This window comes from Leuresthes tenuis, unplaced genomic scaffold (assembly GCF_036924035.1).
Source record: "Leuresthes tenuis unplaced genomic scaffold, fLeuTen1.0.hap1 SCAF_13, whole genome shotgun sequence".
In the NCBI taxonomy this organism is placed as follows: domain Eukaryota; kingdom Metazoa; phylum Chordata; class Actinopteri; order Atheriniformes; family Atherinopsidae; genus Leuresthes; species Leuresthes tenuis.
The window spans coordinates 2,309,606-2,322,984 of record NW_027325367.1 but is presented as its reverse complement, the minus strand read 5'-3'; the positions used below and the strand labels follow the sequence as shown (position 1 = coordinate 2,322,984).

The 13,379-nt window shown below is 42.4% G+C and overlaps 2 protein-coding genes across 3 annotated transcripts in view; both read right to left on the bottom strand.

Moving 5' to 3' along the window:
• The window catches only part of col12a1b (collagen, type XII, alpha 1b), a 181,546-nt gene extending 174,914 nt beyond the window's left edge, over positions 1-6,632 (bottom strand). Inside the window, exons 1-3 of one of the 2 annotated variants that reach the window (XM_072362915.1) lie at positions 6,354-6,632; positions 5,528-5,640; positions 1,980-2,096 (exon numbers count right to left, since the gene is read on the bottom strand). In XM_072362915.1, the coding sequence (XP_072219016.1) occupies positions 1,980-2,096; positions 5,528-5,603 (193 nt within the window). In that variant the 5' untranslated portion in view covers positions 5,604-5,640; positions 6,354-6,632. The remainder of the gene's footprint in view (positions 1-1,979; positions 2,097-5,527; positions 5,641-6,353) is intronic. The other variant, XM_072362916.1, reaches the window with a different exon arrangement.
• A 2,301-nt stretch (positions 6,633-8,933) lies between these two features.
• cox7a2b (cytochrome c oxidase subunit 7A2b) lies at positions 8,934-12,502 on the bottom strand. Its single transcript, XM_072362917.1, has 4 exons — positions 12,392-12,502; positions 11,985-12,074; positions 11,236-11,320; positions 8,934-9,149 (listed from the first exon to the last, which is right to left on the bottom strand). Exons 1-4 carry the CDS (start codon positions 12,407-12,409, stop codon positions 9,094-9,096), a joined length of 249 nt encoding a protein of 82 aa, XP_072219018.1. The 5' UTR covers positions 12,410-12,502; the 3' UTR covers positions 8,934-9,093.
• Positions 12,503-13,379: the final 877 nt, after the last annotated feature.

Below are 13,379 nucleotides of genomic sequence, written 5' to 3'. Positions count from 1 at the left end.
AGTCTAAATACAGACTGAGAAAAGGTGAATTAAAGCCTCTCTCTGCCAAAGTCAGGAGGAAGAACTCAGCTTTAATTCACCTTCTTCACATTATACTCCTTTAACTGCAGTTTTAAGTGTCTTTCCTGTCAGTTTTCTCCCCACAGGACTTGAACGCAGCATCAAGCCTCCTGTCGTTTTAAAAGTCTAAATACCGACTGAGAAAAGGTGAATTAAAGCCTCTCTCTGCCAAAGTCAGGAGGAAGAAGTCAGCTTTAATTCACCTTCAAATTATACTCCTTTAACTGCAGTTTTAAGTGTCTTTCCTGTCGGTTTTCTCCCCAGGGGACTTGAACGCAGCATCAAACCTCCTGTCGTTTTAAAAGTCTAAATATCGACTGAGAAAAGGTGAATTAAAGCCTCTCTCTGCCAAAGTCAGGAGGAAGAACTCAGCTTTAATTCACCTTCTTCACATTATACTCCTTTAACTGCAGTTTTAAGTGTCTTTCCTGTCGGTTTTCTCCCCACGGGACTTGAACGCAGCATCAAGCCTGTCGTTTTAAAAGTCTAAATACTGACTGAGAAAAGGTGAATTAAAGCCTCTCTCTGCCAAAGTCAGGAGGAAGAAATCAGCTTTAATTCACCTTCTTCAAATTATACTCCTTTAACAGCAGTTTTAAGTGTCTTTCCTGTCAGATTTCTCCCCAGGGGACCTGAACGCAGCATCAAGCCTGTCGTTTTAAAAGTCTAAATACCGACTGAGAAAAGGTGAATTAAAGCCTCTCTCTGCCAAAGTCAGGAGGAAGAAGTCAGCTTTAATTCACCTTCTTCAAATTATACTCCTTTAACAGCAGTTTTAAGTGTCTTTCCTGTCAGTTTTCTCCCCACAGGACTTGAACGCAGCATCAAGCCTCCTGTCGTTTTAAAAGTCTAAATACCGACTGAGAAAAGGTGAATTAAAGCCTCTCTCTGCCAAAGTCAGGAGGAAGAAGTCAGCTTTAATTCACCTTCTTCACATTATACTCCTTTAACTGCAGTTTTAAGTGTATTTCCTGTCGGTTTTCTCCCCAGGGGACTTGAACGCAGCATCAAGCCTCCTGTCGTTTTAAAAGTCTAAATACAAACTGAGAAAAGGTGAATTAAAGCCTCTCTCTGCCAAAATCAGAAGGAAGAACTCAGCTTTAATTCACCTTCTTCACATTATACTCCTTTAACTGCAGTTTTAAGTGTCTTTCCTGTCAGTTTTCTCTCCACGGGACTTGAACGCAGCATCAAGCCTCCTGTCGTTTTAAAAGTCTAAATATTGACTGAGAAAAGGTGAATTAAAGCCTCTCTCTGCCAAAGTCAGGAGGAAGAAATCAGCTTTAATTCACCTTCTTCACATTATACTCCTTTAACAGCAGTTTTAAGTGTCTTTCCTGTCAGATTTCTCCCCAGGGGACTTGAACGCAGCATCAAACATCCTGCTTTCAAACAGGTTTGTGTTCCCCAGTTTGAGCATAAATGGATGTCTGATACACAACTGCACAAACTGTGCATGCAAGCTCTCTGTGTACGCTTAAAAATAAAGATTTAAGTACTTTTTTAACAAGCCGTCGCATTTTCCAACCCAAATGTAAAGCCTAAACTTAGTTTAAGGGATTTTAATTCAACAGAACTGGTCCCAAAGAGCATCTGGATCAACTCATTTAACTCTCAACTTTACCAGGTTTGTGCAGATTTGTCTTGAAGCGCGCCGAAGAATGCGGCCACATACCTTTAATGCTCTGTGAAAAACCATTTCAGCTGTTACCTGGGCAGCTGTTACCTGAGCAGCTGTTACCTGGGCAGCTGTTACCTGAGCTCAACCAACACCGATCATTTGCTATGACAGTAATAGCAAAGCTGATGATTACACGCCGTAATATCTTTCTGTTTTTGTGGCGGTAAAGTTTCCAGAGCTGAAATGCTCTGATGAGAACGGGGACGGGACACGACTTGCAGCTCTGGGGAGGACTCACCTGTCTCTGAGGTCACTTGTATTCTGTAGCCTTCTATCCTCGACTGTGGCTTGCTCCAGATCATTTGCACTGTGTTTTCATTTAAAATCTTAAATCTCAAATCTTTTGGAGGGTCCACTGCGAACAGAAAACATGGACAAGTTAAACCCTTTGGCTGTGAGAAGGAAGTGTATTTAAATGCTGAACATGGAAGGCTTTTCCCAACAGTCAACACTTCCAGGGGGAAGTTAGACAGGTTCACTGTTGGAGCAGACGACACATGCCACAGAGACAAGAGGAAAGCTTTTCTGGACCGAGATGAAGCAGAGAAGAAGAGAAAAGGCCTCCACTGGAGCTCATGTTGCTCACGGCCACAGTCAGCAGCTCGAGTAGCGACACATGGAGACAAACAAGGCGTTTTTTCACATTTACACACACAGGAAGATGGAAAACTTCGCTCAGTTTGGTTATAATCAGGAAGCAGCTGAAGCCAAACTGAATTTTAAGAGCTTATCACTGATCTCTTAAAGCTTTTAAACTGGAAAATGCTATCTTTGGGCACGTGTTTGAACTCCTCTCTTTGGATTTAAACCTTTTTAAAGCACAAAAATGGCTTTTCCTCATCGTGTCTCACAAAGAAACGTTTCATATTGTAAGAATTTACTGTTTAATACAGTCTCACACTTTGAAAATGTGTGAAATCTATGAAACGTGGTAATAATCATGAGGATTCACGTGATCTTTTTCATCAACACGGACAGGAGAGGAAACACCAGGGAGTCACAATAACAGGAGTCTTTGGTTTGGGCCGATTATTCACACCTGAAAGTAGCTTTTTGTTAATTCTGAACAAGCTTTTAGCACAAAGACAGGAGTTCAAATGACATGAATTCAGTGCCAGTTTCTGCATGTTAAGAGAGATTATTGGAGGTCGTTTTAATCTTTGTGGCCTCTCTCTGCTTCCGTAGCGGTGATGGGGTTAAAACACCGGCCACTCTGTGGGATTAAGAGCTTCCCTTCAGCATGGACTGAGGAGCAGACCGTCCATGACCTCAATCCAACTCAAAATGTTGAATTGACCCCGAAAAAAAAGAGTTTTAAAAAAAGATCCGGTCTCGATTATACAATGGATGAAGATCTGAACGATTGCTCTCACGGTCTCCATTGCAAACCTCATAAAAGAATACACAACGTCCCAGGAGACACGTGCACATCTTTTCTGCTCGTGTGCCCCAAAAAATCTGCACCAGAGGTTCTTAAACTGCTCGGATGCGAAATCCAAAGGTTTCCAATTTGTTCTCTTCTTCGCTAAAATCTTCATCTGCGGTCATTTAAAATTCCCCATCCGCTTAAAAGTAGTTTAAGAACCAATGGTCCGAAAGGACAGAACCAGCAGAACCGGGCTCACTGACACGGAGGATCATGCATGTGTACGTGAAAAGTTGTTGGCAACAACTTGGAGGAGTGGAAAAAAAGATTTTCATGTACACAAAGGACCACAGGTTGTCTTTTTTATAATATTTTAAAATGATATTCTTCAGGTTGGGGCGGGGAGCGAGACTCTAACTGTTCTTTATCTAACTGATAAAGACTTTCTACAATTCCTCGACCATGCAAACTTATCTTAAAGACACTGATAACAGTAGAAATGACCTAATATTAAACAAGCTGCAGCTTAAAGACGATAACAGCTGAAGTAAATGTACAATTTCTGTTGTTATTCAGCCTAAACATGATGAATTAAAGCGAATTAACAGACACTTTTCTTTCCTTTGAGTCAACAAATCCCACAAAAAGGTTCCAGATATTTAATTTTTAAATAGATTTCATGATTTCATGAAACAGCTGGTTATTTTAGTTGGGACTACTTTCAGTGGCGGATGAATCAGCAGCTGAATAAAATCTAAAAGCCATCTTTATCATGATGAAAGAACACGAACCAGAACCAGTTGGTTCTCCGGCACTGAGGAATAAGTTGTTGCACATTTAGCTTTTGGCCTTTTTGTGGGATTTGTTGACAACAACAAGATGAATTATTTATTATGTCTAACTTTCACTACCCTGAGCCTAAAAAAGACGCTAACTTTGTCTTTTCATGCAGGATAAAGGATCTTATCTCATTAGCATTAGCAGCATTAGAATATCTAGCTATAAAGGAAAGATTAGCCTGAATCAATAAACCACCAGCCAACCGGTTAGAGTGGGAGTGAAGAGTATCACAGTAAAATATCGTCGTGAAGTCGCGACTCAGGGTCCGCAGACCCGGTCGCGACTTAACTGAAGGATTACAGGACGTCAAAAATGGAGGAACCACCAACCTGGTCAATCAATTCAAGGGCTGCAGGGCGCTGCTTCTGTTTCCAAACGGGTCTATCACAGCCAAAATCTACCCGAAACCATCAGTCCACGCACGCAAACGCACGCAAGCGCACACGCATTCCACACTCACGCCGCACAGCGTTAGTTTAGAGCTTTGGACTCGGCTCCAAACTGCATTCTGCGTCACATTTTTCTCAGTTTAGAGCGCAGTCCGGCCTGTTTGTAGGTTTTTTTCTTATCATCAAGGTGTTTGAGCTTCAACTTTGGTCCCAACATGTCAAACTATTCCAGGCAGTTAAATATATGTGACCCCATTACTGTGCCGTGACCCCTGGAAAGCCAGCAAGGGCCCCTGCTGGGACACTAAAGATGGAGGGTCACGGGAGGTCAGACTCTCTTCTGGAAGGAGAGCAGAGTAAGATTGTTTTACTGCACTTTCCTCTTCTTCTTCTTCTTCTTTTTTTGACTCTGAGAGAATCCAGAGCTGCAGAGGAGCCAATTTTCTCCTCTCCTAACCTCTAAAACCCCTGGAAAATAATGTGAAAATCATATTTTGTCTTTCCGTTCTGTCAGGAGAGGGGACGTAGAGAGGAAACTTGGCCACGTGCCGTCTGGTATTTTTCCTTTTTTCTTTTCCTTTCTCTTTTTTTTTTGAAACAGGAGAAATTTAATCCACAGTAAAAGACTGAGGCTTTGATCAACGGCGCCTCCTTCTGGTGTAAAAAAAGATGAAACTACACCTGACTGAGAAGGACTTTTGCCGACTTATCCTACAGCCTCATATGAAACAAATAGAGGCTAAAAATGCTGCCTCTTCCGCCTCTTAAAGCAAACAAGACAGAAACTGAGTAGCAAGTAGAGCTTTCTTCACAGAGATGGCTTTATATACATTAAAATTCACCATTTTCACTGCATGCAAGTTAGAATTCAGGGTTTAAAGTGATTTACGGACTACATCTGGCTGGAAGAAAGGCTTCTATCCATAAATCTAAACCATATTTAAAGAAGAGGCTGTTTTTCTCTTCAAGACCTTGTAAATTCCTGACAGAAAAACTATTATCTGGGGGGGGCAATTAGCTGAAGCTGCTAAAACAAATCAATTCACAAGCACAAGTTTGCTTTAGCTTCGTCACATTTTTATTCACTGTTATGCAGCTACACGTTACAAGGAACAGAGAAGGCAGAAGTGATGGGAGAGGAGCTAAAAGTAGGATGTGATGGATGAAAGTGAGGAGGAGGAGTGGCTTTACCTTGTTCCTGGGCTTGAGAGGAGGACAGCAGCAGTGCCAGGAGGGCAGCCGCCGCCAGAGACAACCTGCTCTTCATCTTCAGCTCCTTTGGCTCAGCAGCACATGCATGAAAGCTGCGAGAGGAACGCAGGAGGCGGTTAAACGTTCAGCCCCACTGCTGCCTATGCCCTTCACAAGACCTTTGTGCAACCAGAGCACGAGGCTCAGAGCTTTGAAAATCTAAGAGTCATCTTTTAAACATGCACAATCTGTCGATTACTTCAAAATCACCGGAAAACGACGAGAACATTTCAGCGCATTTTCCACCTAGATACAATTTTGGCTCTCGAAGAACGGCTCCTTCAACACCCAAGAAATCATTACATCACAGACGTCCTATCTAAAGTCAAAATGAAATATTTCCACAGCATAAAACAACGACTTGGTTAAATTTGACTTAATGGGAAACGTGTTGGCATAAAGCGCAAAAAAGGCAAATTTCGCTCTGCTTTAGACTGGCCTCCCTCTCTATTAGAGCTCAAAGTTATTTGCATTTGCCCTGAAAAACATCCAGTAAGGCTTTGAATATGTCCAACTGGTGAGATATACCCACTCTAATGAAGATTAAGTACTTCCACAGTTGAGAAAAATTGAGAATAAAAACCTGGCGCCGTGCGCAATTACGCACCCGCGGTGCCAAGAGAGCGTTTCTTGAAATTATCCGAATAAAAGTGATCGTAAGTATGACAGGATACAATGCATATCAACAATCAAAGCTACATTAAATTTGATTTTACTCAAATAATCTGCATAAATGGCAGGGGAAGATATCAAATGCGACACTGACCTATGCCGAAAACTGTCGGAATATCTTTAGAGGAAAAAAAAAAAAGGTTTCAAAAGGTTTAAGCCTCTGCTGAAGAGCCCCAGTCTGAGAAAAGAGACACTGAGGTGTTCTGGTGTTGAAGTCCGAGAGCTCCGCGGGTTTTGGATTCCCAGACGCGTCGGCGAACTTCTTTCCAAGTGGGAAGAGTCCCCACACAATCTGCTACTTAACAGGGGGGCTGCTCCCAGCTCTGCCTGCCCCGCCGAGCGCTCTTACGACATCCAGCTGGGCCAAAAGTGATGCGTAACCTCTGAAAAGGCTGAGAGACTCACAGATACACGCGCGCAAGCTCACACACTCGGAAACTTTTACATAGTTTTCTGCATTCCTTTCCGGTGATGGAGGGCTTCTGTGCGCCTCAGCCTCACGGAGACACCAGCGCACAAACTGCTTTTCGGGAAGCAGGGGATCAGTGGAGGGGAACCGTCTGAGGCTTTTACCCCCGTTTCATTTCGTGAATCAATGGGAAAATATTACACAGAGTAGTAAAATAAACCCCCAGCCAGTCTTTTCCATTTTAATGCATCATTCTGATTGTCAGGGGTTCCAGCAGGAGTCCATAAAGTAGCAAAAGGCTGACCCCAGCTCACTTTATGGTGACGAAGACCACTAAAGAGTCTTGGAATAGTCACGACGTCATGTGCAGTGTGATACAAAGTGTAAAAATACACAGAAAAGCGCATCTGGAGGAGGAATATAAAACACCCGCAAAGCATGTGTCCAAAACACGTCCGTGGACGTAATCTCGTGACAAAAGCTCACAGGTAACCTCTACGTTTGTCAAAGTTTGTAAAAGAATCCAAGCATCTGGGGTTATTTCAGTCCCGAAACTGTTTTTATCACCATCAAAACATAATATTCAGCAGAGCGTCGAGAATACTGCCATCAATCAATTAAAGCTGCGTCAGCACCGTCTGTTCATAAGCATCAGAAATCTCCAAATCTGACGGATCTAATGATCTAAACACCGTTTTTAATGATTTCCCCCAAAAAGGCAAGTGTTTTAATCACAATTTGACATCAACTTATCGTTAGAAAAGCGACACTAAAAGAGCCAGAGACGCGCTTTGGCGCCCCCTGGAGGCCGCCGGCAGCGCAGCACTTTGGGCTGATTTAAACCAGCTCACCTTCTCCAGTGTTTTAACCTGGATCACGTGCGCGTGTCTTCTCCTGGCTTTCAGTGAGAAGGCTGTTTTCTCATTATTTAGCGCTGATATTAGGCGGCGGTGCGGCTCATCTGGTGTTAAATGACCCGGGTTAGGGTTGTCCCTCCACGCGCTGTGACAAAATAAAAGATCCCCTCCAGGAAAAAAGAACATTTTGGGGGGGATAACTCCTGGTATTTGCCAAAAGAAACTGTGACACTGTGAGGTTCTCTTTAAAAAAGCAATAAAATCTCCAACAACGCGTAATTTTTCGCACCTGGACACGTTCCGGACTGACGGATTTATCTTTGAGCGTAAATACACGTTGATTTCTTTGGAAATGCTGCCCTCCAGCGCCTTAAAGGGTGCAGTTCTCAGCTTTGGTGTCAAGATGTTGGGGCCGTGACACAAAATGATCATTTTAAAGGCGGAAAAAGTGAAAAAGACGCTGAATATATGAAGAGTTTCCATTCAGAAATCTGCTCTGTGGCTTTATTTACTCAGACTCTCATCAGTTAATCATAAAAAAAACTCTCCCCAATCATTTATTGTCTTGTGGATTCATCCCGAGTCGTACTGCCATCACCTTTCAGCTCAGTCCCAACCCAGAAAACAACATTTATTCAGAATATTCTTAATTCTGAACACGTTTGAAGTCACATGGCTGGTGGTTTATTGATTCAGGCTAATCTTTTCTTTATAGCTAGATATTGTTTGTTTGAAGTGGTTTGATGCATTTATGTAAAAAAGGTTAAGTGTGTTTGCTGGTTATCAGAAGGTCATTTCATGAGTGTAACACCAGGTTATTTAAAAAAAAAAAAAAGCAATTTATTCAGGTCAAACTGAGGAGAATGAACATAAAAAGCTGTTTTCTGTGTTTTTTATTTAAATCAAAGTCTTAGTTCTGTTATTTCTCCCATTTATTTCCACACTTTAAATGATTCCTTCCTGTGAAACTATCATCTGTGGCTTATTGTACGTTTAAAATGTAAAAATCAGCCAGAAAATTTCCCAATCCAGGCTGGAGCAGCTGTGTTCACGACCCAGAATTCATAGCGGCTCATGAAAATGACTGCTTTGCCTACAAGTTAACCTAAAGAAGGCTTTGCCTCTAACATTTCCCACAGTCACATTTCTATTTCTGCAGCTGAATCAGTTGCAACTTCAGCAACAGTTGTGTGTAAATTTCCTAGAAGTTTAGTTAAAGAAGGCACCGTCTCTGAAACAAAAAGGTATTCGGTTCATCTTTAATTACAGAAAAGAGCAGAAATGTCCACATCTGAGAGTCCAGAACAAGCAAAAAGCTGCAGAAACCTTCAGGAATTAAACTGTAGATTATTTAACTGACAGCTGGAACCTGATCACGGCTCAGTGGAAGGATACAGGAATAAGGTGGTTCGGTCATGAGAGGTACACTTTGTTTATTGATCCCAGGTCAGAGATTAAGCACAAGAAATAAGTTACAACCTCATGAATGTGAAACAACAACAGAGTAAGACAGACGGAGGAACATCTTTTTATACAAGCAGCCTGCCGGCTCCGTTGGACCAGGAGAGTCAGGCCTTCTTGGGGAACGCCGCCTTCACCAGTTCATACACAACGTATCCAGCTCCTGCAAGACAAGACGGCAAGTTAAGCACCAAGATGCACCAGAGCAGCTCCTCAACCTTTTCTGATCACTAGAACCTGCACCAGAGCAGCTCCTCAACCTTTTCTGATCACTAGAACCTGCACCAGAGCAGCTGCAGGACGGCTCCTCAACCTTTCCTGATCACTAGAACCTGCACCAGAGCAGCTGCAGGACGGCTCCTCAACCTTTCCTGATCACTAGAACCTGCACCAGAGCAGCTGCAGGACGGCTCCTCAACCTTTTCTGATCACTAGAACCTGCACCAGAGCAGCTGCAGCACGGCTCCTCAACCTTTTCTGAACAAAAACACACACAAACCTGTGGATTCCTGGCTTCATTTCTCATTTTCAACATACTGAAATGCTCTTTTTACTTTTACTGCATCAGCAAATCAGACAGTGAAGCTGCAGAGTTCAGACATCTTCGTTGATTAATGAGGAAGCAGCTCAGACGGGAGCTTTTGTTTTGGACCATCAGAACAGGAGTTCTGTCAGCTGCAGCCAAAGATGGCTTTAATTCCTCAAAGAGGCCTGCAGCAGGACCACATCACCTGATAAATGGGGTTAGAAATAGAACTGAAGCTTTAAAGCAGCGACACTCACTCTGCTGTCCTGCAGGTTTTAGATGTTTCTCTGCTTCAGATCAATGCATCATTAGCAGGTTTGTGCACACCTGGATCTCTGGAAAGACCCATTCCATCTGAATCAGGTGTGTTGAAGCAGGGAAACGTCTAAAACCTGCAGGACAGCGGCCCTCCAGGACCGGACTTTAACATATTAGTACATTAACTCATATGATTTGAGCAGCTTCACACTCTGCTGAGCCAATAACTTCCTGTTTCTGCTTAATGTGCCCGTTACTGATCGTTTTATGTGGAAAAAGGACTTTAATCTGCTGTGAGGACGTATTCTTCCTCGGATGGAAAATGCAAGCATCACGTTTAAAGCTGAAAATCAACACATTTCTCTCCAGTGAGGATTGCTGAATTCACTGGATTTTGGATGGTTTTCCCTCGTATTTAAGGAAAAATTGCAGGATTTTTCCACTTTTTTCTTTGTATGTGGTTGTAAGATATTGAAAAGCTTCCAGATTTGTGCAGTCAGACACGGTTTGAACAAGAAACTCAAGCTAACGTGGTTTTAAGCTAACAACAGACTGTTTAAATGACTCTTTAATGACTGCAAGCAAGTTTAAGCTGAAAATCAACACATTTCTCTGAGGATTGCTGAATTCATTGGATTTTGGATGGTTTTCCCTCGTATTTAAGGAAAAATTGCAGGATTTTTCCACTTTTTTCTTTGTATGTGGTTGTAAGATATTGAAAAGCTTCCAGATTTGTGCAGTCAGACACGCTTTGAACAAGAAACTCAAGCTAACGGGGTTTTAAGCTAACAACAGACTTTTAAAATGACTCTTTAAACCAGGGATGTCAAACTCTGGTCCTCGAGGGCCGCTGTCCTGCAGGTTTTAGATGTTTCCCTGCTTCACCTGAATCAGATCAATGCATCATTAGCAGGTTTGTGCAGAACTTAACAATCTTTGGAAGAGATCCATTTAATCTGAATCAGGCGTGTTGAAGCAGGGAAACATCTAAAACCTGCAGGACAGCGGCCCTCCAGGACCCGGTGTGGGAATCCCTGCTTTCACACCTCCCACAGGACTGAAAATACTAAAGTAAAGGGGCGGAAATATTAGAGGTTTTACAGTAGATGCTGCAGGTTAGTTAACAGAAAATTAACATCCAGGTTAAACAAACTGCATCTGATCAAACTGCTCAGTGTAAAAATGCAGAATCTGATCATATATGTGGATCAAATAGTTTAATAATGAACAGAATAACATTTTAAATCAGCTTATTTTGCTGCTGTGACACATTTACAGTTATTCCTAAATCTGTTATTCAGTTAAACTTCATGGTGCAGCAGAAGCTTTAATCCGTAAATCAGGGGGTTAAATTCTACTCATGACTGAGATTATAGCTGGAAAACAACCCGTCTGAAGCAGTGGAATAAAGGGAACATTATTTCCTACTCGGATGAATTCAGAGCAGGTAGACAGAGGTTCTCACCCAGGACGGTGAGCGCCATGGTCGTCCTGTACAGCAGAGCGTCGGAGCTGCCTCCCTTCAGATGAACCGGCATCCCGTTGTCCTCCTGCGACACCATGGAAACGTTAGAGGAGCAACAACAAACAGCTGATAAATCATTCCCATCCAAACTGTTTCTACAGACACGCCAAAACATCCACAAAGCGCCTTCAGAGCAGCAGCTGCTTGGATTCAGGTCTGCTGGGGAGTTCGAGCCGTTGTGACAGCAGCCGCTTATTTTTAATCATTTTATCAGGAGACCTGACGCCATATGAGAAGGAATTTCTGCTGGAATCTCTCCTTCCACTTCTCTCAACAGACTCAGGGCGAAGTGACCGGCAGAGCGGGCGGAGCTCATCACGCTGAGGCTTATTCCAGCGGCCACCGCCAGCACCAGAGAACAAACCAACCATAAAACTCATCTGTTTACAGTGGAGTAAATCAGCCACATGTAGAAGCTAAAAACACCTCCCAGACGCCTCTGCTGGCGCCACTTCTGTCTTTATAAGGCCCAATCAAGACCATTTGCACTGCATGAAGCAAAGTGTACTATACTACATTTAATATATTAACTATACTCATATTTCCACCAAAATAAAAATCTGTTGACACCTGCACTGACAAAAATTAACATCCCTGAAAGCTGGTCTTCGACTTAAGAATTAAAAATGATTTCCCATGTTCTGTGGAATGAGAGTGGTGACATCTTCAGATGTGTGGTGTCGGTTTACCTGAAAAACCTTCTGCTTGTTCGGAACTTTGTTCTCCACCTGTCGGCGGGCAGAACTGCAGATGCTCCGTCGCGCCACCTGCTGGAGCGACTGGAAACAGCAGCAAACGAGCAAAGTCACGCACACAGAGATAAACTCCACTCGTTTTCATTAAATATACAACCCCACAGCCTTTCAGACATGTAACGCGTTAAGCTAACAGCGAGGTCGTAATAATAAAAAGCGCCAAGACACCTAGCTTAGGCTAACTTTAGCGACACCCGGCTATGACCCTTGCTAACCGTAGCTAACTGAAATAGTCACGTTCTGTAACACCAACCCTGATTTTCAAAAATATTCACCTGAATTATTAGTTAAACCACGACATCTCAACGAGTTGTCGCAATTAAAGCAGGAAATTCACTTACAATCATGTGTCTGTACATCTTCTCTGTTGTGTATAGAGTTGGATCAGCGGCACAAGGACACCGGAAGAATCTGTTTCCGCCTTCCGCTTCTTCGGGTACTTTTATGGGGTAGATTTAAAGAATCATGCCCGCTCTGCTGCCCCCTACAGGAGCCTCTCTGTAACGACATGGTGAAAAATAATGTAAAAACTAAAATCCCGATAATCCCACATGACTCTATACTGTCCAAAATTGGAAAAAAAGTATAAATGTTTTTTTTTTAAATAACCATAATACAAATCTGGGTTTTAAGTTATAATTGTGACCTATAAACTGTCAGAAACAGGGCTGCGATCACCTCACACCCCCCTCATCCTCCCTCAACTGAGGATTTTCTGTGAGGAGTTTGCATGTTTTCTCCCACAGTCCAACAACATGCATGTTAGATTAAACAGTGATTCTAAACAGACCAAAACTGATTTCTAAAAGTAACTGAAATTAGTTTAAACCCACAATGATTTAGTGGTCTTTGACTTTTAAAGGACATTTTTTAATGGTTCATATATTTACTTTTTTTTCTCATCTCATGATCAGTTCAGCCTGTTTTGGGAACACTGAATGCAGATAAATGCAAATTAATTATCCAAATATTGTCTTGTATCTTGGGGAATAAACTTGGAACCGTTAACTTAAATAACTGCAACTATTTACAGTTTAATCCCTGAACTAAAGGAACATCTTTTCCATTTATGCCGTTAGTTCAACTCAGAAAAAAGTCTCAAAAGTTAATAAATTATTTTTATTCAGCACATTTCAACATGCAACATCTATTCAACAAGCACGTGAAGGGAAATGTCCGAATGCGAGTGTAAAACTAACATTAAATCAGCATGAATTCACACGTTTGATCACACTGTTACTGGTCTATCATGCGGTGGCGTGTGAAAACACCGGCAGAACGATGTCGCCACAGGTGAGGCGTGACGTGCAAATACAGGCGACACAAGGC

What these genes read in the sequence shown, in the direction of transcription:
- cox7a2b (XM_072362917.1), bottom strand. An exon ending in ACAAGCAGAAGGTTTTTCAG is followed by an intron (nt 11,321 to 11,984) that starts GTAAACCGACAC and finishes ATGGTGTCGCAG; the next exon opens with GAGGACAACGGGATGCCGGT. An exon ending in CATGGCGCTCACCGTCCTGG is followed by an intron (nt 9,150 to 11,235) that starts GTGAGAACCTCT and finishes CTTGTCTTGCAG; the next exon opens with GAGCTGGATACGTTGTGTAT.